Source organism: Balaenoptera borealis (genome assembly GCF_965194805.1).
Source record: "Balaenoptera borealis genome assembly, chromosome: 5".
Lineage (NCBI taxonomy): Eukaryota > Metazoa > Chordata > Mammalia > Artiodactyla > Balaenopteridae > Balaenoptera > Balaenoptera borealis.
In genome coordinates, this window is record NC_138862.1 from 72,737,111 (window position 1) to 72,763,740 (window position 26,630).

The 26,630-nt window shown below is 33.2% G+C and overlaps 1 protein-coding gene across 15 annotated transcripts in view; it reads right to left on the bottom strand.

The window, feature by feature from the left end:
• DLG1 (discs large MAGUK scaffold protein 1) overlaps nucleotides 1–26,630 on the bottom strand; it is a 287,739-nt gene that overhangs the window by 37,962 nt on the left and 223,147 nt on the right. For 10 of the 15 annotated variants that reach the window (XM_082393175.1, XM_082393174.1, XM_082393172.1 and 7 more), the window contains 4 exons: nucleotides 16,113–16,227; nucleotides 10,954–11,130; nucleotides 7,697–7,766; nucleotides 3,800–3,899 (listed from right to left, as the gene is read on the bottom strand). In XM_082393175.1, the coding sequence (XP_082249301.1) occupies nucleotides 3,800–3,899; nucleotides 7,697–7,766; nucleotides 10,954–11,130; nucleotides 16,113–16,227 (462 nt within the window). Of the gene's footprint in view, nucleotides 1–3,074; nucleotides 3,109–3,799; nucleotides 3,900–7,696; nucleotides 7,767–10,953; nucleotides 11,131–16,112; nucleotides 16,228–26,630 lie in introns of all 15 variants that reach the window. The other 5 variants (XM_082393167.1, XM_082393178.1, XM_082393169.1 and 2 more) reach the window with 2 other exon arrangements.

Genomic DNA, 26,630 nt, shown 5'->3' on the forward strand with positions numbered 1-26,630 from the left:
ATTGATTATTAGGGCTGTTAAAGATTTCTTATATGCTTATTTCATTTGCTTATCTTTTGAGCATTCTTCTTATATCCTTTGTCCAGTTTTCTAACAGGGAGTGTTTGTTTCTTATTGATCTGTTAGAAATTTATGTGCAAGAATATTATCCTTTTGACATAGATAGTAGAATCAGATTCTTAAAATTTTAATTTTTGTTTATATGTTTGCTGATCACAACCATTTCAAATCTCTCTGACCAAGTCTCACCTTTCTAGTCAAACATTTCTTCCTGAGACTATATCATGTGTTTTCTCTTTGCTCTCCCTAAATACGACACATCCTCAGTCTTAAAAAATACTACTACTCTTACACTTATTCTTAACACAGATGAAAATAAGTCTGGTTTTGGCATCTTAAGAGCTCTGTACCAATCTACTTAAATAAGTCTTTAAAATAGAAAAAGAAGAGATGTAATAGGAAACCTATGTGCCTAACTGTATAAGTTTCTGAGGTGTTCTACAAAGTGGAAAGCTATAAAAATAAACTGCATACAAAAGACAGGTACAAACCTTGTCTGAAACTGTATACCATAATTTCATTTCTGAGCACCTTATATAACTGCTCCTGAACTACACTTACTTTTAGTCTCTTTTAAAGGAAACTTACCCACTTTTTTCCTCTTGAATTTTTTCAAAATTGCCTTCTAAAAGCATAAAAGCTGCACAGATTTCTATTTCTAGCTTGTTACAAGTATGATAATTTAGTTGTATCCTCCCAGATTTCCATCATACTTTAATTAGTTCTGTTAGTCAAAATTAGGTTTGGAAAGACAATTTCTATTATTGTTTCGTCTACTGTCAACAGGATAAATCAATAATTTATTTGATCCTCGTCTTTGTAGAAGCATTGAATTCTTGTCTATGAAAAGTATTCTAGGGTACCACTTTTGTTTCCCTCTCTGCTCTTTAATTAAATACCCTACTTTTTCATAGGTTGTGTGAAATTACACGCAGGTGTACATCTTTCTTGATATTCAGTGTTATTCCACATCTGTTCAACAGGTTTATCTGGAATAATTTGTCCTTCTGTTTTCAGTCCCTTCATGAGTCCTGTTCCAGCAAGGCTTAATGAATACCAATATGAGGTCACATTTATTTTCTTACATTAAAATCACACAGGATTTTGCTTAGTTTTTTCCCTGTATCCTGAACTTTAGAATATAGATAACTGAGATCTTAAATAATGCCCTTAACCCACTCTTCTTCCCAGTATTTTCTACTGTATAATAATGAGCATCTTGTCAGCTGCTAGTAATGTTTTATGTGATAACCTCCATCATATCCAGTTTAGAATTTTACTGATATTTTTCTGTCTCCGTCAACCTTTTCTAAATAAAATCTTTTTGATCTGATCAAGTTACCACGTGAATAAATTCTTTCAGTTCTTGTGAGATGAAGCACAGAAACCTACTATTCAAGGGATCTTAAGTCACTGACCAGAAAATTAAATCAACGACATTGGTAATCAGTTATCATTTTTCATTTGTTTCTCTTCCCAAGTCTCAAACCTCAATTAAAATGAGAGATGAAAATACGATGTGGTCAAGGTGTAGTTATCTATTATAAAAATATCAATGCGGGAACCAAATTCTTCATTTAGTTCCTTTTTCCATGAGCTTTCCATAGTTCTCTGATGACTCAACAGGTAACAAAAATATGTGGGTTCATTTGATGATCCACACCACCTCATGATCATTCTCAAAATAAATTCTATAGCATTAAGAATCTGTGGAAATATTTTCCAGTTTCTGAAGATTTCACTGATAATTTTTCCCAAAGGTAAGAGATTAAACAAGGGTGCCAACTAGTAATAGTAAATTTGTGGCTCTTGCCAGATCCTAAAAAGGCAAATGCATAAATAATAAAGTGTGTGTAATAGAAATAATTACATATAAAGCATACTGCTTTCAATCTAATATAAACCTTTAATTGTTAAAGTTGAAATAAAAGTCAAGTACCTATAGTTAAGGTTAAAAGTCAAGTTAGCATTAATCAGGAAAAAAAAATCTGTGAAATTTAATGTTTATTAAGGTAAACTTAGAAAGTTAAAAGATATTGGCTATATCCTTAATGGTCAATGAATTGTGAAGAAATAAGTTTTCAAGATGCTTAATAATGCAAACGGAAACAACTACTTAGAAAAAAACTTTAGCCTAAAAGATTACTTCTATGAGTCACTGTCACCTGAAAGAACTTAGTAATATTTGGTAAAATTTCACATTTAATCAATTTGTAAACATTCACATTTAAAATTTTGTTTGCTAAAATGACTTCTTGTTTCATTCACTCATTCCAACATTTATTAAATGACTCCTACATTATCAGACTCTGTACCAAGCTTTATATGAAGATTAAGTACTAGCTAGAAAATTAAACAGGAACAACACACACAAAAAAACTCCCCCCAAACAGAGACAACACCTTGGTTAAAGAAAAAACAAAGGATAATATTTCTTATAATTCTTTTCATAACTTACAACTTCCTTAAAAAAAGATATACAATTTACCTACTACATAGACTGCTACTTGAACTTGAGTTCTACAATTCTTCTTTAATATTTAAGGCCTATTGTGTTTTATAGTTTCACCTTATAGCAATGCTTTTCTAACACAGGCTCAAAGCAATTTTAACTTGTTTTAACAAAAAAAAGGGGGGGACATAAAACTGTAAGGAAGATTATATTCTACCTTGTAATAATGAGGGCAGATAGCAGTATTTTAAAAAACATTAAAAGTCTTTCTTCATATTTAAAAAATTCCTAGAGAAAGTAATTGCCATAAAAATTACAAAAAGGAAAATATAATTATGAGCAGTTTTTCAAATGACATGTGAAAAATGGAGAAAAATAAAAGGTGTGTATTACAGAAATAAAAATCCCAAGCATATTATTAACATGAAGAATCTAAAAGCAATCTAAATCATACACCTCCTCATGCCAGAAGGGCGCTACCATGAATCTCAAAATGTATCTGAAAAAGGTAGGTCTGTAGATGGAGGTTAAAAAATAACTTGGGAGTATTTTAATCACTTACTCAGGCCTTTTGATCCCATGTCGTCAGGGATCTCCTGTAGAGAGTAGTTCCCAGAGAGCAAGCAATAAAAAGATAATCAAAGAAAATAGTTGTCAGTAATGCATAAAATTGGTGCTACAATAAGAGACAGTTCCAAGACCATTACAGGTGCACGTATCTTACAGAGCATTTTTGTGTATTTCTGAAAGTTTAAAATAAGCTAACAGCTAGATATAATCTAATAAAAGAATGAAAGTTTTATATGAGAAGCTGATTAGAGTAGAGAAGCAAAAATTTTGACTATTTCTTGCTATTTTAAAAGTAAAATTCAGATTGTCTACATATACTGAAGAAATGGGATAAAACGGAATGATTTGAGATAATCTATTATCAAAGATTGGCAATGCTATACCTAGAAATCAATAAGTAGCTTCTCAGGTACCCATGTTTTTCCTCTAAAATATTTTTTTGAGAGTATAAGTGTTTCTTATAAGAACCTTTACATAAAAAAATTCTATTTTAAACATAGCTTAAAAATACCATTTACTTTAAATTAAGAATTCCTAAGGTGCTAGAAAAAGTTAAGATTGGTATGCAAATTAATTTATGCCTGTTAAATTGTCCCTAGTTAAGACAAATAGTAACCTGTTGCAGCTCTTGAAACTGTCTCCATGGTAACAACCAACTGCAGGGCAGTAGGTCCCTCTACATTTATCTTCAGTTGACCACTGGATCCACATACTTACGGTCAGCATCACTTGTTTCCTGCTCACTCTGGTCCTTGTTCTTGTAGAAGGGGAATTTTCGGGAAAAGAGGTTCTTTTTACGCTTGTCATTGAATGACTGCTGAAGAAGAGAAGGAGGGGCAAAACAAAGGGATGTCTACTGTCTGTGTGTACAAAGGCCCAGCCTAGTAGCTCTGTGAAAGCTGACTCTTGTGACCACAGTGTGCAGTTTGTATATGAATTTTGCTTTAATCACATACACAGTAAATTTTTAATTTAGTATTAACTGCTCTAATATTTTATAACTGAAAACACAGAAAAATTTCAAGAGTATAATTCAATGATACCTAAAAATAAGGAGGAAGTGTTATTTGATAAAAAAGGGAAGAGTAAATCAGATTAGCTACTACTATAGTCCAAATCAAGCTTGCATCTGTTCATATCAATCCATATTTTTCTAGATTTCCAAGTATTAGGTGCTCTACAGCAAAAGTTATTACTTTAGCTGTTCAAATATTTTAAATTTTCCTTTCCTTCATTTTCCTGTGGCTTTAGCACATTTTTTTCCCTCTCTCTCTCTTTTTTTTGTGGCTCCAACAAACTAACAAAAAGCCACTACTAAAAAAGAGAACCAAAACAACTGAGCAAGTTGCTAGTGCTGAATATTTAAAAACAATCTTTTTTTTTTTAAAAGAAGAGAATTAGGATAACTAAACGCTTATCAGAAAATGGGAAGAAAACTAAGACGTGTCCATCAAGCACAGAGTCCAGCAAAAGAATTATCAATGCTATCTAACCAAGGAAGAAGAGTCAACTCTCCTGGCCAATTTAAATGTCATCATAACTCATTTATTAGCCTTTAAGCTCTACCATATTATCTATTTTTAAAGTAAATATAAATAAAATAGAACCAAATTCAATTCATTAGCACCATGTCCTGAATAGGGAATAAAAAGTTTGGTGCTCATAATGTCAAAGAGGCAATTAAAAATCTAGTAGTTTATACATAATTGCTATGACAGCTGATGTGACGTCCCTTGTTGCACAGATGTCTGAGACAAGTTTTTTCCCTTCTTGAATGTCCCATTTGTGCATTCACACTTTTAAAAGCAGGTAGCACACAGAAAGATGAGGCTAGAGAGGAACAGCTTCTACTGTAATTTGTCACAGGCACCCATGTCTTGAAGGAAATGGCCTTGCCTACCAGTGACAATAGGAATTATAATTTTTATTATTTTTTGAAGTGGGAACAATATAAAGGATAGAAATTCTGTTCTAATTTTTCTTGCGTTTATCCATGTCATAAGATGCTATCAATATTGTGAAGTATATCAACACTAGGCAGTATTTTTTTCTGGCGTGCCGGTATTTTTAGTCACGTGATGCCAGGTGATTAAGGTGATGAAATGGATTAAAGTGACTTTTTTAGCTCAAATTCTATTACTTGAAAAGATTTGTTTTGGTAAGAATCTTTACAAAAACTTTCATTTTTATCTTTTTCATATCAATAATTCAAAATTAATAAGTTCATAGTCATTAGACAAGCAGACTGTTTTGATATCAATCTTAAAATCTGAAGGCTCAGATAACCCTAAGCAGAAGTTAAAAATTAAGTTGAGAAAAAAATACTGTGGAGAAATCTAAGCTTATAATTGTTTTATAAACTGTCAAGTAGCATTACCTGAATAAAAATCTTTGCTTGAATCCAAATTTTAGAAAAGAGAAAGAGAAGAAAACAAGTTTCAATAGAGAAAAATTTATGGTAATCTAATTTATGGAAGGACTAAGGCTTTTTGTTCATGACAATCATTGATTTTGAATTTAGTAATAATTTTTATGCTAACTGATAAAACTGATACATTTTTAATAAAAGGTTATTTACCTCTCCTACTGCATATATAGTGGTCAGAGTCAGTTTCACAGCAAACAACCAAAAGAAACATGAAGTTTAAAATGTTTTGATTTTTGATATCTTTTGCAGTTAGCCAAAATGAGATATCGTAAAGATATCATAATATAGGACAGAAAGAAATGCTTGTTAGTTAAGAAATGTATTAACTGCATTACATCTAACATCCTGCAGGTGAAGAATTTATTAAAAGTGAAAAATAGCACAAGCAAACAGAACAAAAATGTGTAGGGAAAACACAAAACTGAAGAAACATACTAACTCTAGTTCCTTTTTATTTTCAATACAAAACAATCTGTTTAATTACTTATTGTTATTAATGCTATATTGCAAGAGAGAGTGTAATAAATATGAGGACTGATAAAATATTACAAATTCATGAAACATATATCAAATATCTAAACATATAATTTCCATATGTAGTATTTCAAAATAGCTAAATGAATGTTAAAAATGTTAATGAGAAACTGAAATGTTTTAAAAAAGTCTGTATTGGAAACAAAGTCCATAACCCACCATATAAGGAAAGGAAAAGAAGAGCTTAGAATGGGAAATGGTATTACAGAGAGAAACGCAGTTCTGTATCAATGGCAAGCGTATTTTTACCCCACTCAGTATCATGCATACTTTTGGTGCTGTGTTAGAACACAGTGACTGTGTATAAAGTTGGTTATAGTCAACAAACAAGACTAAGATTTAAATATGTCGTTAATTCAGTTAACTTCTTACAGTTTGAAAGAAAAGTTACAACATGCAACCTCTTTTACAATACACTGACAGTGTATTTTACTAAAATACTTTAAAAGACATATATAAAACAAGCACAAAAACCATTATATATATTTCAAATACTCAGCATTTACTTGGGATTTTTTTCCTCCAAAGATTTTCTATTTTAAATATTGCTTCAGATTATACTATATAATTTCATATTTTCTGAAAGGTACAAGTAAATTTTAAAGGAATTTATCATTTCTAAAATAACTGAATGCATTATATATAATTTACTCAGATTTAATTTCTTTGATCAAGGGTCATATTCCTTTAAAATTTTAAAGCTTTAAGTCTGAGTGCTTAGTGATATCAGACATGTACAAAGAGTAGGGTTAATTTATTTGCTGAGTTAACTTTCCATATTCATTTGAAATTTGATCAAAAGATGTATAAAACTTTTGCTTTAGATAAAAAAACCCCAAAACACAAAACATTGTTATAAATAGTATTTCAACACAACATGTGTTTCAGCATTTTCTTCAGGCCTATTGCTAGAATATTCTATTGCACTAATTACACACATACTATAGGGTAAAGCCTGTGATATCATCCATTGACATCCACTAGATTCAAGAAGGACAAAGTAAATGAAAACAAAAACACATCTAAAATATATATAAAAGAATTCTGATATATTTCTTTGATATATTTCTTGATATATTTCCTACAAAGTCCTCCTCTTGACTGTCCCTTTCTTTATTCCCTTAAGATAAAAATTCATACTGATTTAAACATTTAAAAGATGGATTTTATTAATGAGTAATATTAGCAATAAATGGGGAAAAAATAAGAAAATTTCCATAAATTCGCTTGTAAAAACCCGTAAACTTACATTATGAACTAATTAATAGTTTTGGGAAGGCCTATTTTCTCAGATGTATTATTTATTAGCTTCATGACTAATACTGGTGACACACGTTTATAGTTAATTGTTCATCTGAGTGAAGGCTGAATTCATTTCATTTATAAAAATAACGACCAAAAGTATGTTGTTAAGAACATATCAAACGACAGTTTTGATAATTTGGAAAAATCTGTGAAATGGATGCTTTAAGTTAATAAATTGTTTACTTTAGCATATCTACTATTGTAGGCCACCACGGCAAGAGCAGTTGATAGTTAATTCTTATGGCAAAATCCTTCTCATTTTAATAATGTGCCTCAAACAAGAATTATGAAAAGGCCTATTACCTTCAATTATTAATTTCTAGAAATAATAGATTTCACATACTCACCCCTTTATCTCCTCTTGCTTTAGAATTGAATTTCACTGTTTTTAATCGGGCTCGTTCTTTCTTCTCAACCCTGGCAAAGCACAGATTATTTTTTAAGTATAATAAACATATCTAAAGCTCTAACTAGAAATCATCAGAACTGAGACTTTAATATGGAGCATTTTTATATTCTAAAGCCTTCAGAAGTCATCTGAATCCCATAATTTATAAGAAATTATGAGAAATGAAATACAGGGTTCATTTTATTATGAAACGAAACCACTTGTGAAATATCAAAATACAGTACAAGTATGTGTACTTATATATGCACTCTACTCCATAATTACACTGAAATTATGAAGCACCACTTCTGAGTTTAGCTATTTTCCAGGTTTCCATTTGTTCTATTGTTTAAATGTTATATTAGCATGGAACACATATGCTAAAAACTCAGTGTTACAGAGAAAGCAGATGGGGTAAAATATTAACTGATGAAAGTAGGTGAAGGATATGTGGGTGTTCTAAGTACTATTCTTGCATTTCTCTTATTTTTCTATAGCTCTGAAATTTTTGAAAATAAAAAGGAGGGAAATAAAAAAAATTAAGCTTAATTCCAATGATATATTTGTGTAAATACATAAAGTAACCAATCATAGTGTACGAAATAGAGGGTTTTTTAAGAAAATATTTATTTATTTATTTGGCTGTGCTGGGTCTTAGTTGAGGCACGCAGGATCTTTGTTGCGACATGCAGTATCTTTTAGTTGTGGCATGTGGGATCTTTAGTTGTGGCATGTGGGATCTTTAGTTGTGGCAAGCAGAATCTTTTAGTTGCGGCATGCAGAATCTTCAGTTGCGGCATGTGGGATCTTTAGTTGTAGCATGCAGGATCTTTAGTTGCGGCATGCAAACTCTTAGTTGCGGCATGTGGGATCCAGCTCCCTGACCGGGGATCGAACCCAGGCCCCCTATTTTGGGAGTGCAGAGTCTTAGCCACTGGACCACCAGGGAAGTCCCCAAAATAGAGTTTTAAAGTATCTTTGGGAGGATACAGAAGAACTGGTAACCTTAGTTATCCCTAAGAAGGTGAAATGGGTGCTTGGGGAACAGGGTTAAGAGACAGCCTGTATAGCTTTTAAATCTTTTCAATTTTAAACCTTGTTAAAAATGTTACCTTCGAAATAAGCAAGCAAACAAAACTACAACAAATGTACCATCTACAATCGTGTAGATTGTAACACCAATATGAATCGTGCAAAATTTCATATAAATTAAGCTTTACAAATCCTTGATTTCAACATAGCAATTATATTAGTATATAGCAGAAAAACGTACCGAAACAGCCTATGAATAAATGCATATCTTTATTTTTTATTATCTAGCTATACAGTTTTACCATGGGTACAGAAGAACCCTAGCAGTCATGGATTTAAAACTTGCTTTTTCTATTCCAGAGCAATCCTGAGGGTCCATGATATGAATAATTAATTTATAATTCTGCCTAGGCACTTACTGAGGGCACTGAAAAACTAACATTTAGTGAGGTAAACATTTACAACTCAAAATGGCTTTGTTTTCTAATCATTATCTTGCTCGCTAAATAGTTGAGTGACTTCAATTGTGTTTATTTGTCAACACTGTTTCCAAAAGAAAGCTAAGAACTGTAGGAACTACAATTCCTTGTGCTATTATTAGACATAAAGAGGTCTAAGAAAGATATCATTCTATTTAAGAAAATACAAGTTTAGAATACACTGAAGAATGAAATGGCATAATTGGTTGTGATTTCATACTGCATTTTATGGAAGGAAAATTATATTCTATAATATTATTCATGAATTTGGGGATCTGTAGAGGTCTCAAGGTATATCTCATCTCTTTTATCACTTCTGGCTTCAAAATCCAACCTCACAGAATTTTTATACACAAAATGAAAAATATCTCTTTCCACCAAAGTCAGCTGTATTTCTCATTTGTTGCAAGCACATGTAAAACCTTTGCAAGATATAAGACTCCAAGGGATAAAGACAATTTTTAGGAACTCTGACCTTGATATTTAAGATGTGAGGTTTCAACTGACTCAACAAGGCACAGTGGAAGCATTTCTGGATTTAAAGTATACTACATTCTATTCCAGGAAAAAAGTTATGCAGCTGAGGGCTGCATTGCTAAAAGAGGAGTTGCCACCAAATGTAAGATCCAGCCAAATAGTTGGATCTTGCTAAAAATATGGATCTAGCCAACAACAGTCATAAATTCCAAAACCACAATTACAAACCTAGGCAATATTTTAACATTTCTACTCTTCAATGTCTAAAAACAGGTGTACAAATATAGATAAGGTAGAGAGGATTATAAACAGGCATATGATTTGGCTTAAGTATCGATTTTAGAGACTCTTAACAAAATAAGTATAAGTCCAACTTATTAATAAGAAAAGAACAAGTTTATTACGTCATAAGCTTGACTTGAAGTGAATTAACTGGCTATAATAAACATTAATGTTTCATTGACAATTTTTACTGGCTATCTTAAAACTTTTAAGTTTTAGGCAATGATTTGGATGAATCAGATCTCATAAATAAGCTCTTTTGAGGAAATTATGAACTGATGTTTTAATACCTTTCCCATAGAAGTAGACACTGAATAGCATTTCATTGACCTTAGAGGGGGTTCTAAATTGGGATCACCCTTTTCAAAGACAATCTGCACTTAACCACTTTTGCCACTAGGTGGTAAGTATGTACCAGTGAGTGAATCACTACAATAAACAGTTAAAAGCAAAGAGGAAAGAGCAGTGAATGAATGGATACTTTTAAATTAAACAAGAAAACAGAGATGTGAAACACATTCTTAGATATTTCTAAAAATTTTGCATTTAGTTAAAATGCTTTCATTTTTTAAGTCTAGAGGAGGCAATTCACACAATCAAAACCCCTGGAAATTTAGGTTTTAACACCATCTACATGGGAAAACTACAGAGGCTTTTAACTCTCTCTCCCTCCACTGGTATAGATATATGGCACAGTGACTTAAAATATGCTCATTTTGTTTTTAGCAACCAGTAGGAGCTTTAGAGAAATTTCTATTTGGGGGCATCATATTCTCTTACTATGTCATTGGTTACAGTATAAGGTGAATAAAATTAAATGGTTGTGAAACACAATATATAAAACCGAGCATAAAATCACCACTTCAGTAAAAGAAAATTAAAGAAACAGCAATTATTTATGTTGTCCAATTTTCAAGTGGTAAGACTGTAACAGACTTATATTTACCTGCGTTTACTGGGAATCACCCCAACTTCATCACTTTCACCATCTGGTGTAACCTGCCTGGCCTGCCACCATTCGTCATCAGAAGCATTAATAACATGGAGGATATCTCCAAATTTGAAGTTCAATCCCTGACTAGGAAGGCCACTGTCTTTAGTCTTGTCATAATCAAAAAGGGCCCTAGATTAAGAAGAAAAAAGTCCATAATTATTTCTTATAATGATATTATGAATATTAAATAAACAGGATCCTAAAAATATATATATAATCTGGGTAGATAATTAAACAATGTACCATGATAGGCAGAATAATGCCAAGCTCAATTTTGCGCTATATTATTGGGTCGACCAAAAAGTTTGTTCAGGCTTTTCCGTGAGATGTTACAGAAAAGCCCGAACGAACTTTTCGGCCAACCCAATACAAGAAGACAATGAGACTAAAAAGAAACAGCAAAATTAACTTGTTATGTTAATAGATATACTACCTTATTTCTCTCAATACTGTATGAGAAATTAAAAAAAATACTTTTAGTACAATCCAGTGGCAACCTGTATTGAATTCTAAAATGAAGACAAATCTGGTCAGTTGTTCTAAATTAATAAAGTAAATATTAAAAGAGACTCTTCTCTTTATTTTGACTAGACACACTTGGGTAAACAAATTCCCTGATTGATCTGATTCATCATTTGTGGACTTTAAGACTAGATCAACAGAGTGATTATTTTTCCAGTTAACTATTCCTTTCATTTGTTCATAAAACTATAATTAATAGGGTTTTCAGAGTCAATAACAATGATGAAAACTAACTACAGATGACGATATGATGACTTTAACAGCTGCCAACCATTTTGGAAAAAATACTGTATCAATTTAATATAGTAATTGCAAAATGTCAGGTATATTTTAAAATTTGATAACAAGAAAATTGTGTCCTGATACTTAATTAGTGTACAATATTTAAACAAATTAAATTCTTTTTCTTTAACATCTTTATTGGAGTATAATTGCTTTAGAATGGTGACAAATTAAATTCTTACATTCAAAAAACCTCTAACAAGAGTACAGGAAGGATCCCAAGAATTACATTTATAATACAATTTATTCATTCCTTTGTCCTAATTTGGCAATGGGAAATTAGGATACAAATCATATTCCTTTTCATGCTACCCAACTTTTAAGACTCTATCTCTTGAAGTAAAACTGAAGAGGGGTGAAATGATTTGATGGCTAAATGAATTAACTAGTTAATGGTTTTCAAATGTGTTCTTTCAAGACTTTTCAGTGGTTAACAGTGTGAAGGAAGTAGGTGAGAATCAAAAGTGGGAAGGTTTACTTAAACATATATTAAAACATATCCAATACATTGGATTTTATTTGAAGAAAGAATTCTACAACTGTAAGATAAAGATTATAAATGATATAAATGCGAAGTCATTACTTCAATAAATTCTGAATACTAAGGAAATGTCTTTCTACTGGAAAAATATAGTTAACTTCAAATAATACAAAGGTTTGATATAGTTAGTAATTTACTAAATATTCATTTAAAAAGGTAATTAAGTAGATATGGCAAAGATACAGATGACAAAGATGATGAAGATACAAATAAACAGAATATAAAATAGCAAATAAAGTACCTTAAGAGGTAGAACAAATGCCACAGGATATTCAGAAAAGGGAAAATACTACATCTCAACATTTTTATTATCATAAATTAATCTTTTGAATTACAAAATCAACACAACTATATTACCGATGAGCAACGAAGAAATCACTCACAATCTCTACTCCCTATGTTAGCACTTAAACTTTGTCTTTTAGTACTCTGATTAATAAAAAAAAGCAACTCATGGAATACTTATTTGAGCTATTAATCATAAGAATATAATGAACACCTGTTAATCTACTCTCCAACCTAAGACTATACACAAAACTTTTATCAGTAACTTATTTTCACCTATGTATTTTTCCCCTTGATCCTGTTTCCCTCAGATTAAGAGTTAAGCACTATTAGAAGGTAACCACCGTTCCGAATACAGTGTTTATTATTTCCTTGCTCCTTACCCCTTTTTTGTTGGTTTGGTTTTATCACACACATATGGATGACTAAGTAATTATGTATGATTTTACCTGTTTCAGAGCTTTACAAAAAGGTACCATAGTGTATGTAGTCATTGGTAGCCTTAACTTTATTTTTACTTTTGAAATTAAAAATACATTTACTAAAAAGAACCATAAGACTTCTGGTTAACTATGGCAGATTGGCTACATGTATCTATAGGCATACCTCATTTTATTGTGCTTTACCTTATTGCACTTGCCAGATATTGTGGTTTGTTTTTTTTTTACAAATTGAAGGTTTTGTGGCAACCCTGTGTTGGGACGGCATAACACCGTGGTAATCCCAAGTCTATTGGTATCATTTTTACGACATTTGCTCACTTCATGTCTCTATGTCACATTTTGGTAATTCTCCCAATATTTCAAACTTTTTCATTATTATTATATTTATTATGGTGATCTGTGATCGTTAACGTTACTATTGTAATCATTTTGGTGCATCACAAACCATGCTCTTATAAGATGGTAACTTAATTGATAAATGTGTGTGTTCTGACTGCTCTACCAACTGGCCCTTCCCCATCTCCCTCCCATCTCCTTGGGACTCCCTATTCCTTGAGACACAACAATATTGAAATTAGGCCAATTAATAGCCCTACAATGGCCTCTAAATGTTCACATGAAAGGAAGAGTTACAGGTCTCTCACTTTAAATCAGCTAGAAATGGTTAAGCTTAGTGAGGAAGGCATGTTGAAAGCCAAGATAGGCCAAAAACTAGGCTTCTTGCATCAAATGGTTAGCTAAGTAGAAAAAAATTGAAAGTGCTACTTGAGTAAACACAGGAATAATAAGAAAGTGAAACAGCCTTACTGCTGATACTGAGAAAGTTTTAGTGGTCTGGATAGAAGATCAAACCAGCCACAACATTCCTTTAAGCCAAAGTGTAATCCAGAGTAAGGCCCAAACTCTCTTCAATTCCATGAAGGCTGAGAGAGGTGAGGAAGCTGCAGAAAAGTTCGAAGCTAGCAGAGGTTGGTTCATAAGGTTTCAGGAAAGAAGCCATCTCCGTTAACATAGAAGTGCAAGGTAAAGCAGCAAGTGCTGATGTAGAAGCTGCAACAAGTTATCCAGAAGATCTAAATAAGTAATGAAGGTGGTTACACTAAACAACAGATTTTTGATGTGGACAAAACAGCCTTATATTGGAAGAAGATGCCATCTAGAACTTTCATAGTTAGAGAGGAGTCAACGCCGGGCTTCCAAGCTTCAAAGGGCAGGCTGACTCTTTTGTTAGGGGCTAATGCAGCTGGTGAGTTTAAGTTAGGCCAATGCTCATTTACCATTCTGAAAATCCTACGGCTCTTAAGAATTATGCTAAATCTACTCTGCCTGTGCTATAGAAATGAAACAACAAAGCCTGGATGACACCACATTTGTTTACAACATGGTTTACTGAATATTTTAAGCACACTGTTGAGACCTACTGCTCAAAAAAAATTTTTTCTTTCAAAATATTACTGCTCATTGACAATGTACCTGGTCACCCAAGAGCTTTGATGGAAGTGTAAAATGAGATTAATGCTGTTTTCATGCCTGCTAAGACAACTTTCATTCTGTAGCCCATGTTTGACTTTCAAGACTTACTAGTTATGACAGTGATTCCTCTGATGGATCTGGACAAAGTAAATTGAAAACCTCCCATAAAGGATTCACCATTCTAGATGCCATTAAGAACATTGGTGATTCATGGAAGAGGTCAAAATATCAATATTAACAGGAGTTTGCAAGAAGTTGATTCCAATCCTCACTGATGACTTTGAGGGGTTTGAGACCTCAGCAGAGGAAGTAACTACAGATGTGAACCCACTCCTGGTGAAGATGCTGTGAAGATTATTGAAATGACAACAAGGGATGGAAATATTACATCAACTTAGTTGATAAAGCAGCGGCAGGATCTGAGAGAGCTGAGTGCAATTTTGAAAGAAGTTGACTGTGGGTAAAATGCTGTCAAATAGCGTTGCATGCTCCAGAGAAACCGTTCATGAACGGAAGAATCAGTCAGTTTGCAAACTTCACTGGTGTCTTATTTTTAGGAAACTGCCACAGCCACCCCAACCTCCAGCAACACCACCCTGATCAGTCAGCAGTCATCAATATGGAGGCAGGACCATCCATCAACAAAAAAAAACTATGACTTGCATAAGGCTCATTGATGGTTAGCATTTTTAGCAATAAAATATTTTTAAATTGAGGTATGTATTTTTTTTAAAGACATAATTCTATTGCACATTTAACAGATGACAGTATAGTGTAAACATAACTTTTATATACACTGGGAAACCAAAAAATTCGTGACTCGCTTTATTGTGATATTCACCGTATTGCAGTGGTCTGGAACTAAACCTGCAAAATCTCTGAGGTAATGCTTGTATTTCCTTTCCATCCTGAAACTCACTAAAATGATGACAACACCACCACCACCACCAAAAACAAATACAAAAGAGAGATGACAAGAAGGAGGAAAGAGAATTTAACATGGTTTTGGATGACGGTAAATTTAGCAGAGCAGAGGAAGCTCTAAATGGGGTGCCTGAAGAGAAGGATATTGAAACAAGATTTACTCCACAAGACCCTAGAAATGCTCACAAATTAGAGGTGTACACTATCCAGGTAGGCAGAGATAAATTACTGCCGTGAAAACAGAAGAACTGGTGGAAATTACTATAGAAATTAAATGTTACTCAAATGAAGAATACTTTATTATAAAAAGATACAGGTAAACAGAAGTGTTGGATGGTATGACATATCAAGCTACACTAGTCACCCAGTAAAATATCAACTTAAAAAATTTTCTGGTTTGTATTTATTTTGTCTTCCTTTATCATACTATTATTATTCAAGAGGTTATATAACTTTCATTAATAAAATTATAATAATATTCCAACACCTGAAAGACACACTATCAGGAAATCAATCATAAAAAAACATTTCCTTGGTTTGCAATACACTTTTCTATAGTAAAACTAAGTCATGGTGAAAAACCTGAAAGAATCTGCATGCATGCATAAAGACTGCAATAATTAGAAATTCAAAAAATTTACCTGACATAGAGGGATCGCTTCTGGCTAGTTCGAAGAGAACCTGAACCTGAACTAATGCTACTATTCATCATCTGCTCCCGTAAGTCATGTATTTTGGCTTCAAAACGACTGTATTCTGATGGAAGAAAAAAGAGAAATAAATTCATATTTTATATTCTAAAAAAATAGTTACTTGAAGATAAAGTATTAAATATGTAAGCTGTCTTATAATTGATTAAATGTGGTCAGAACCTTAGAAGAGTAATCTATACAAGATTTTGCCCAATATGCAAATTTTAAAACTTAACAATCTCTAAGTGTACCATGAATTCGAACTGGTTGAAAATAGTATTTTCAGTATGCTATTTTAAAGTTCGTATCACATTTAATAAAAGACAATTTCCATGCATCAAATAGCAGTATCAATTTTACTGTCGAATTTAACTGTAAATTTTAAAAAGTAGGATTTATTCTAATTTTTATACTTAAAAAAAGCCTAAAATAATTTATACTAGATGCTTTGTTTACTGATTTTTTTCTGTGAAGAAGTCAGCTAATCCTATATTTTCGAATTATAGAACTTGTGCAGGGTCAATAATATGCGAAAAATATGCCTTAATAAGTTAATAAATGAAATTAAATTTACTTCAACTCATTTTATAATTTATAAATTTTCAAAATGCTAAAATAAGATGCACAAAAGCAATCTGAAGGAATAAATATTTTATTTAAGATACTTTTTATACAAAAACAAGTATGATTTTGAAGATGGACTATTTTAAACTATATCATACATTAAAAGCTACAAAACCTATTAATAACAAAAAGTTTAAGCACTTTTTCAAAAATACTGCAATTACACGGTTATACACACTTATACCTTTTTCTCTATTTACAATAAACAACTAACAGACAAGTCAGATTCCATTAGATTTTCTTATAAAACCAGTCTTATAGCAAGAGCAAGTATCTTGTCTGGAGCGTGTGTAGTTTAAGGAGACAGAGTAAGAGTAAACATGATTATTGCTGAGTTACTCTTCCTTTCACCACAGTCATCAAGCTTGTTTTCTGGATACCAAGATTAAGGAACTGAAGCAACAATTCATCAAAAAACTCAGAAATATTTAAATGCTCACAATAATATGTAATAAAATATTTTTTATTGTCCTTTAAAAATATAAAATTTAAAGTATAAACATTAGTAGACTGATTGGTAAAAATGAATCCTTGACAATTCAACAATTATCAACTCATGGCAAATCTTTAGTCTATGTAGACACAGCTAAGATACAGACAGATCAATGGATGAAGATAAAGATTAAAAATATGAAGTGAATCCTTAGTTTATACTGGTTCTTCTAATTAAAAATTAGGGCCATTAGGTTTTCACTTAATCTCTTCTTACTTTATATGCTTCCTTGCATATGAAGAATCCTGGTTCTCCAGACACTGGGGATAACAGAATTAGAGGACCCATCATGACTTACTTGTTTTAACCCATATTATATTCACAACAGTCTTAAAATAACACCAAAACTAAAACCATGACATGATTACTAAAAACAATTAACTACCTTTCCTAGTTCTTTTTATCTTTGGAGTATGGCCTATTAGGAATATACAGTTGAATACTGTTTTAAAGTCACTGGGAATAGTTCCTTCCTAGGTGTTAAGGCTGCCACCTGGATATACATCCAGGTTCATTTGTTCATTTTAATTTTCAACTTCAATTTTTAGGGGTTGCTTTTTACATTTTTCATTGTTTTTATAGGCAGGTAAAACAGTTCCAAAGTCAAATCTATAAAACAAGGATCTCAAACAAGAATATCCCTCTCTCCCTACCCTACTCTGTCCTTGTCATTATAAACATTTAAAGAAATGTTTATCCTTCCACTTTTAATAATATAAGTAAACATATATGTAACATACAAATGTTTACACTTATTCTATATTATTTTAATATATGTATATTTAAACTATACATATATTTTATATGTATATGTACACACACATATATGTATTGTTCCTCCTTCTTTAATAAACAGTAACATATACATTTCTCCACATTGCTTATTTTATTTAATAATAAGTAGTCTTATTGCAGTAATAGTAAGAATGCTCCATAGCAGCATATGCAGACGTCCCTCATTCTTTTTTTATAGCTATATGGTTCTTTTATTTCTAACCTTTATCTCTTTGTTACAACAAGATACTATATAGGGTTAGATTTTGCTTTACTAGCAAATCTGAAAATTGTTTTCTTGTAACAATTAAGGTGAATTAAATTTTGATATAATTGAAGTTGTGTAATCTCCAGTTCTATTCATTCTATTTTATGTTTTATATTTTATGTTCATATGTTGAATATATATATATATATATGACTTTTATACGCATAGCTTGTGGCAGATTATATATTCCAAAGATGCCTGGCATCCCACATGTTCTTGTACTATGTGACCTTGCCATTCCTCGAACAAGAGGTGGAGTCTAATCCCCTTCTTGAATTTGGGCTGGTCTTATGACTCAATTGTAAGCAAGTGAATGTGGTAGAAACGATCATATGTGACTTTCTAGGTTACATCAGAAGAGTCCATGGAACATTTGCCTGGTTCTTATGGGATGCTTGATCTGGAGGAAGCCAGACACCATGTGAGAAGTCCAACTACTCTCAAAGCACCACTCTTCAGAGCTCATGTGATAGTTCTCTGAGCCCAAACTTCTAGCTGGTGCCAACAAAGTCCCAAGACAAGGGGAGTGAAGCCATTTTGGACCTTCCAAAGCAGCTCACCCATCAGCTGAATCCCATTAAGTGACCTCGGTCTATGCCACAAGGACCATCCAAGCCAAAATTCCGGCTGAATTCCTAACATAGTGAATCCATAAAATGATTGTTGTTTTAATCCACTGAGCTTTAGGGGTGGTTATGAAGTAATAGTAACTGGAACACAGTTTCACTGTGCAGTCTATTTGTTCATATATCTATACACACACACATACACACACACACAAGGACAAGCCTTCCTAAATTTATTTATTTATATATATATATATATATATATATATATATATACACATATATATACACGCACACACGCACATTAGATTCCTAAACAAGGGATCATATTATATGAATATATAAAATATTTATATAAAATTTATATTTTAATATGTTTATAAAACACATAAAAATTTATATATACTTAATAAAATATATTTAAATAAAATTTAAATATTTATAAAAGTAAATATATAAATATAAAATTAGGAAGTTTTATTCTGTTGTTCTAATGGTAACTCTTGGTTTGGCTTTCGGCCCCCTACTATGAGCAATCTCCCCAGATCTAATTTGAAATATTATCCTTTTATATTAATAACTTCAAAGCAATCAGAAAGTTTATTCTATTTTTTTTATCCTGCTGCGTTGGGTCTTCGTTGCTGCATGCAGGCTTTCTCTAGTTGCGGCGAGGGGGGGCTACTCTTCGTTGCAGTGTGCGGGTTTCTCTTGTTGCAGAGCATGGGCTCTAGGTGCACGGGCTTCAGTAGTTGTGGCTTGCAGGCTCTAGAGAGCAGGCTCAGTAGCTCCGCGGCATGTGGGATCCTCCCGGACCAGGGCTTGAACCCATGTCCCCTGCATTGGCAGCTGGATTCTTAACTACTGCACCACCAGGGAAGTCCTTCTATTTTCACATTATCTACAATTCTACGCCCATTTTCTGATAACTGAATTTTTTCCAAATTGTCATAGCATACAGTTTTTTCATATTATACATTCTTTCCCTTATAACTATCTTAATTACTAACACGAGCCTTTATGTCAGCATCTCTTCCATTTTTGGTGTCTGAAGTTTGTTCTTTCTCCTCAGGAAGGGTTATGTGAACAATATCATCCTAATTCTTTGTTGATACATTTGATTGCAGTCTTTATATTTCAAGCCTGTTTGAGTCACAGTTTCTTTCTTTGATTCTTAAGTATGTTGACTCCATTGTCTCTTATAAACGATGGCTGATGAAGTTCTGATGACAACCTCATTTTCTTTTCTTTAAAAAACATTTTTTGGGGGCCTGGAATTTCACCAAATTTTTTTCTCTTAATTCCAATAATTTTATTAGAATGTTTCTCAGTGATGGTTATTACCTTAGGTACCTGGATTGTCCTTTCAATATGTAGCTTAAATTATTATTATTTTTAATTTTAGAAAAGTTTTCTTGTTTATATATTTTTATTATTTGTTTTGTTGTACTGTTTTGGTTTTTTCCTATGAGACTCCTATTATATGCATGTTGAATATTCTCTGCCTACTTTCTACATCTGTCACTCTCAAACCCTTTCTTATTCTTTTTTAAAAATTAATATATTTTTAAAGATTGAAGCAATCACAAACTTTTTCCTGAACCATTTCAGAGTAACATGTTACTCTGATGTCACTCTTGAATTCTCAGTGTGTAATGCTTACAAATAAAGATATTTTCTTATACAACCACAAAACCATCAAAATCAAGAAAGTAATGTTAATACATTACTACATCTAATGCTCACATCCCACTGAAGTTTCCCCAATAATGTCCTTAATAGCAAAAGGATCCATTTCGAAATCATGAGTTATATCAGAGCATATAGGCATTAAAATTGTCATACTTTTAAAGTCTCCTCCAGTCAGAGCAGTTTCTCAGTCTCTCCTTGACTTTGTAATCTTGCTACTGTTGAAAATTAGAGGCCAATTATTTTGTAGAATGTCTCTTTAGATACGTCTGATGTTCCCACATGATTAGTCCTGCAACTTTGGCAGGAATGTCACAGAAGAGATGTATGTTCTTTTCAATGCACCCTACCAGGTGGTATACATTTTTGATTTGTCCCATTACTGATGCTATAAACTTTCAGCACTTGATGAAGGTTGTGTCTGCCAGGTCTCTCTACTGCAAAATTACTCTTTTTTCCATTTGCAAATAGCAAGTTATTGAAACCATGTACACATCTCCATTCTCATCAAACTTTCAATTAATTCATTTATTTATATTAGTAAAGACCCATGATATCTTAGTTTATTCAGTGGATTACTATCAGGTATTATTATCATCAATTTGATGTTCAAATTGTTCCCAATTTGGCCAGTGGGAACCCTTTCAAATTGGATTATGTGCCCTTTGACATGCCTCCATCATTCCTTGAGCACTTCCTTGCTTTCTGGCATAAAATATTACAGAGTAATCTGTAATATTTCCCTGCCCCACTCCTGGAACAGGCCATTTATCCAAACAGCCTTGGTAATTTAGATGGGGAATAGTATTTAGAAGCTAAGATGAGGCTTAGGTGTGCTCATTGCTACTGGGGTGGCACTGAGCCCAGGCCTTCTCAGTGGATAGAGCCAGGGAATTACATATATATATGTAAAATAGATACACATTTATAACTATAGGTTTATATTATGTAAACTGAAAACAATATGTTCATAAAAATTTCTCCAATTCTAATCTAATAATATATGGTCTATATTTAGTTTTCTCCCTTTCAATATTTATAACTCTCTTCTCCAACATTGAAAATCACAGACAACATTACCCTTAAAATATATATTCATTCGATCAATCTCTCTGTATGTAACTAGCCTTCTGCTTCTAGTACCATCTACTTTCCAGACTGGGCTCTGACCAGTCCCATGTGTAACCATCTCACTCTGCTCAGGCTCCAACTCCTCACACCAGGAAGTTGCCTGTGTGGAAGCCCTCATCATGGTTAAGTCCTAACGGTTTACCATAGATGTCCCCCACCTTCCCAGCCCTGCAATGCACATAATTACCTTGCTATGCTTCACCTAACGGCTTTAATACAAAATTGATCAGGATGTGGAAGGGAAAGAACTCTTTATTTTTGATTTTTAAAAATTCCTCTTTTTTACCTACTTGCTTTAAATAACTATTGTGTGCTCCTTCGAGTTAAACTTAATTTTTGAAATAAAATTTTTCTTTATTTCTAATAATTTCCTGAGTTCTATTAACTCATTTATGTTGTTCTTCCATATATTCATCATTTTCCTTTAACTTGTTTTGCAATATTAGGTTATACTTTTCATTTGTTTTGTGGGCATGTCTTTCTGGCATACTTTCATTATAGAGACATTATTCTGATTCTTATTTTCATTTTTCAAATAGGTTTCCATTGGATTCAATCTTGATCCTTTTCTGTTGTTCATTTTTATGAGAAATTAGTTTTCCTGAACTTTTTTAGATAAGAGTATTGCATCAGGATGGCTTTTCTATCTCCACAGCTCTAGAACTCCCTTTTGCTGTCTACGTCAAGTGTTCAAAGATATATCTCATATACTGTGAGATCTCCTGGGCTTTCTTTCCCCCCACTCATCTGGACTTTCTATATCCTTTGGCTCTATTATCCTTATCCTGCTCAATTTGGATTTTATTCCTAGTAATTGTTCCTTGGTGTGGGGCTTTGAACTAAAAGGGAGCTATAGCTGGTTAATTATGTCATGAGGCTCAGACTGCTCCAGCTTCTTCACACCTTATTGCAGATCCCTTGCACTCACATGTAGATTGTACAAAAACCCTTATAGTTTCAGAGGCAGCTCTCAATAGATCCACTTCGTTTTTTAAATGAGTACAGATTGGCTTTTGGGCTTCTTCTACTGCTTCTCCGGGTACAGATGCTGATATCATGGGGTCTTACAGCTGTTGACAGCTTGTTTATACCTGCTTTTATATTGAGGTTCATGGGGATACCTTTTCATCTGGTTTTGCTATCTTAATTTTTTTCTGGGTGTGGGGAGTGGGGAGTTCTGGGCAATTCAGTTTTAAATCTATCTTGTTTTTTTTTTAGATTTGGATTTTTATTTATTTATTTATTTTTTAAACACCTTTATTGGAGTATAATTGCTTTACAGTGGTGTGTTAATTTCTGCTGTATAACAAAGTGAATCGGCTATACATATACATACGTCCCCATAACTCCTCCCTCTTGCGTCTCCCTCCCACCCTCCCTATCCCACCCGTCTAGGTGGACACAAAGCACCAAGCTGATCTCCCTGTGCTACGCAGCTGCTTCCCACTAGCGATCTATTTTACATTTGGTACTGTATATATGTCCATGCCACTCTTTCACTTCATCCAAGCCTACCTTTCCCCCTCCCCATGTCCTCAAATCCATTCTCTATGTCTGTGTCTTTATTCCTGTCCTGCCCCTAGGTTCTTTAGAACCATTTTTTTTTTTTTTTAGATTCCATATATGTGTGTTAGCATACGGTATTTTTCTCTTTCTGACTAACTTCACTCTGTATGACAGACTCTAGGTCCATCCACCTCACTACAAATAACTCAATTTCGTTCCTTTTATGGCTGAGTAATATTCCATTGTATATATGTGCCACACCTTCTTTATCCATTCATCTGTCGATGGACACTAAGGTTGCTTCCATGTCCTGGCTATTGTAAATAGAGCTGCAATGAACATTGGGGTACATGACTCTTTTTGAATTATGGTTTTCTCAGGGTATATGCCCAGTAGTGGGATTGCTGGGTCATATGGTAGTTCTATTTTTAGTTTTTTAAGTAACCTCCATAGTGGTGTATCAATTTACATTCCCACCAACAGTGCAAGAGGGTTCCATTTTCTCCACACCCTCTCCAGCATTTGTTTGTAGATTTTTTGATGACGGCCATTCTGACTGGTGTGAGCTGATACCTCATTGTAGTTTTGATTTGCATTTCTCTAATGATTAGTGATGTTATCCTTTCATGTGTTTGTTGGCAATCTGTATGTCTTCTTTGGAGAAATGTCTGTTTAGGTCTTCTGTCCATTTTTGGATTGAGATGTTTGCTTTGTTGATATTGAGCTGCATGAGCTGCTTGTAAATTTTGGAGATTAATCCTCTGTCAGTTGCTTCATTTGCAAATATTTTCTCCCATTCTGAGGGTTGTCTTTTCATTTTGTTTATGGTTTCCTTTGCTATGCAAAAGCTTTTAAGTTTCATTAGGTCCCATTTATTTTTGATTTTATTTCCAGTTCTCTAGGAGGTGGGTCAAAAAGGATCTTGCTGTGATTTATGTCATAGAGTGCTCTTCTGCCTATGTTTTCCTCTAAGAGTTTTATAGTGTCTGGCCTTACATTTAGGTCTTTAATCCATTTTGAGTTTATTTTTGTGTATGGTGTTAGGGTGTGTTCTAATTTCATTCTTTTACATGTGGCTATCCAGTTTTTCCAGCACTGGGAAAGAGGCTGTCTTTTCTCCATTGTATATTCTTGCCTCCTGTATCAAAGATAAGGTGACCATGTATGTGTGGGTTTATCTCTGGGCTTTCTATCCTGTTCCATTGATCTATATTTCTGTTTTTGTGCCAGTGCCATACTGTCTTGATTACTGTAGCTTTTTAGTGTAGTCTGAAGTCCGGGAGCCTGATTCCTCCAGCTCAGTTTTTCTTTCTCAAGATTGCTTTGGCTATTCGGGGTCTTTTGTGTTTCCATACAAATTGTGAAATGTTTTGTTCTAGTTCTGTGAAAAATGCCATTGGTAGTTTGATAGGGATTGCACTGAATCTGTAGATTGTTTTGGGTAGTATAGTCATTTTCACAATGTTCATTCTTCCAATCCAAGAACATGGTATATCTCTCCATCTGTCTGTATCATCTTTAATTTCTTATGGTTTTCTGCATACAGGTCTTTTGTCTCCTTAGGTAGGTTTATTCCTAGGCATTTTATTCTTTTTGTTACAGTGGTAAATGGGAGTGTACCCTTAACTTCTCTTTCAGATTTTTCACCATTAGTGTATAGGAATGCAAGAGATTTCTGTGCATTAATTTTGTATCCTGCTACTTTACCACATTCATTGATTAGCTCTAGTAGTTTTCTGGTGGCATCTTTAGGATTCTCTATGTATAGTATCATGTCATCTGCACAGTGACAGTTTTACTTTTTCTTTTCTGATTTGGATTCCTTTTATTTTTCTTCTGATTGCTGTGGCTAAAACTTCCAAAACTATGTTGAATAATAGTGGTGAGAGTTGGCAACCTTGTCTTGTTCCTAATCTTAGTGGAAATGGTCTCAGTTTTTCAACACTGAGAACAATGCTGGCTGTGGTTTTGTCATATATGGCCTTTATTATGTTGAGGTAAATTCCTTCTATGCCTACTTTCTGGAGGGGTTTTATTATAAATGGGTGTTGAATTTTGTCGAAAGCTTTTTCTGCATCTATTGACAGCATCATATGGGTTTTCTCCTTCAATTTGTTAATACGGTTTATCACATTGATTGATTTGCGTATATTGAAGAATCCTTGCATTCCTGGGATAAATCCCACTTGATTATGGTGTATGATCCTTTTAATGTGCTGTTGGATTGTTTGCTAGAATTCTGTTGAGGATTTTTGCATCTATGTTCATCAGTGATATTGGCCTGAAGTTTTCTTTCTTTGTGACATCTTTGTCTGGTTTTGGTATCAGGGTGATGGCCTCGTAGAATGAGTTTGGGAGTGTTCCTCCCTCTGCTATATTTTGTAAGAGTTTGAGAAGGATAGGTGTTAGCTCTTCTCTAAATGTTTGGCAGAATTCACCTGTGAAGCCATCTGGTCCTGGGCTTTTGTTTGCTGGAAGACTTTTAATCACAGTTTCAATTTCAGTGCTTGTGACTGGTCTGTTTATATTTTCTATTTCTTCCTGGTCCAGTCTCGGAAGGTTGTGCTTTTCTAAGAATTTGTCCATTTCTTCCAGGTTGTCCATTTTATTGGCATATAGTTGCTTGTAGTAATCTCTCATGATCCTTTGTATTTCTGCAGCGTCAGTAGTTACTTCTCCTTTTCATTTCTAATTCTATTGATCTGAGTCTCCTCCCTTGTTTTCTTGATGAGTGTGGCTAATGGTTTATCAGTTTTGTTTATCTTCTCAAAGAACCAGCTTTTAGTTTTACTGATCTTTGCTATCGTTTCATTTCTTTTTCATTTATTTCTGATCTTATCTTTATGATTTCCTTCTCCTGCTAACTTTGGGGTCTTTTTGTTCTTCATTCTCTAATTGCTTTAGGTGTAAGGTTGGGTTGTGTATTTGAGATGTTTCTTGTTTCTTGAGGTAGGATTGTATTGCTATAAACTTCCCTCTTAGAAATGCTTTTGCTGCATCCCATAGGTTTTGGGTCGTTGTGTTTTCATTGTCATTTGTTTCTGGTATTTTTTGATTTCCTCTTTGACTTCTTCAGTGATCTCTTGCTTATTTAGTAGTGTATTGTTTAGCCTCCATGTGTTTGTATTTTTTACAGATTTTTTCCTGTAATTGATATGTAGTCTCATAGTGTTGTGGTCAGAAAAGATACTTGATACGATTTCAATTTTCTTAAATTTACCAAGGCTTGATTTGTGACCCAAGATATGATCTCTCCTGGAGAATGTTCCATGAGCACTTGAGAAGAAAGTGTAACCTGCTGTTTTTGGATGGAATGTCCTATAAGTATTAATTAAGTCCATCTTGTTTAATGTATCATTTAAAACTTGAGTTTCCTTATTTTCATTTTGGATGATCTGTCCATTGGTGAAAGTGGGGTG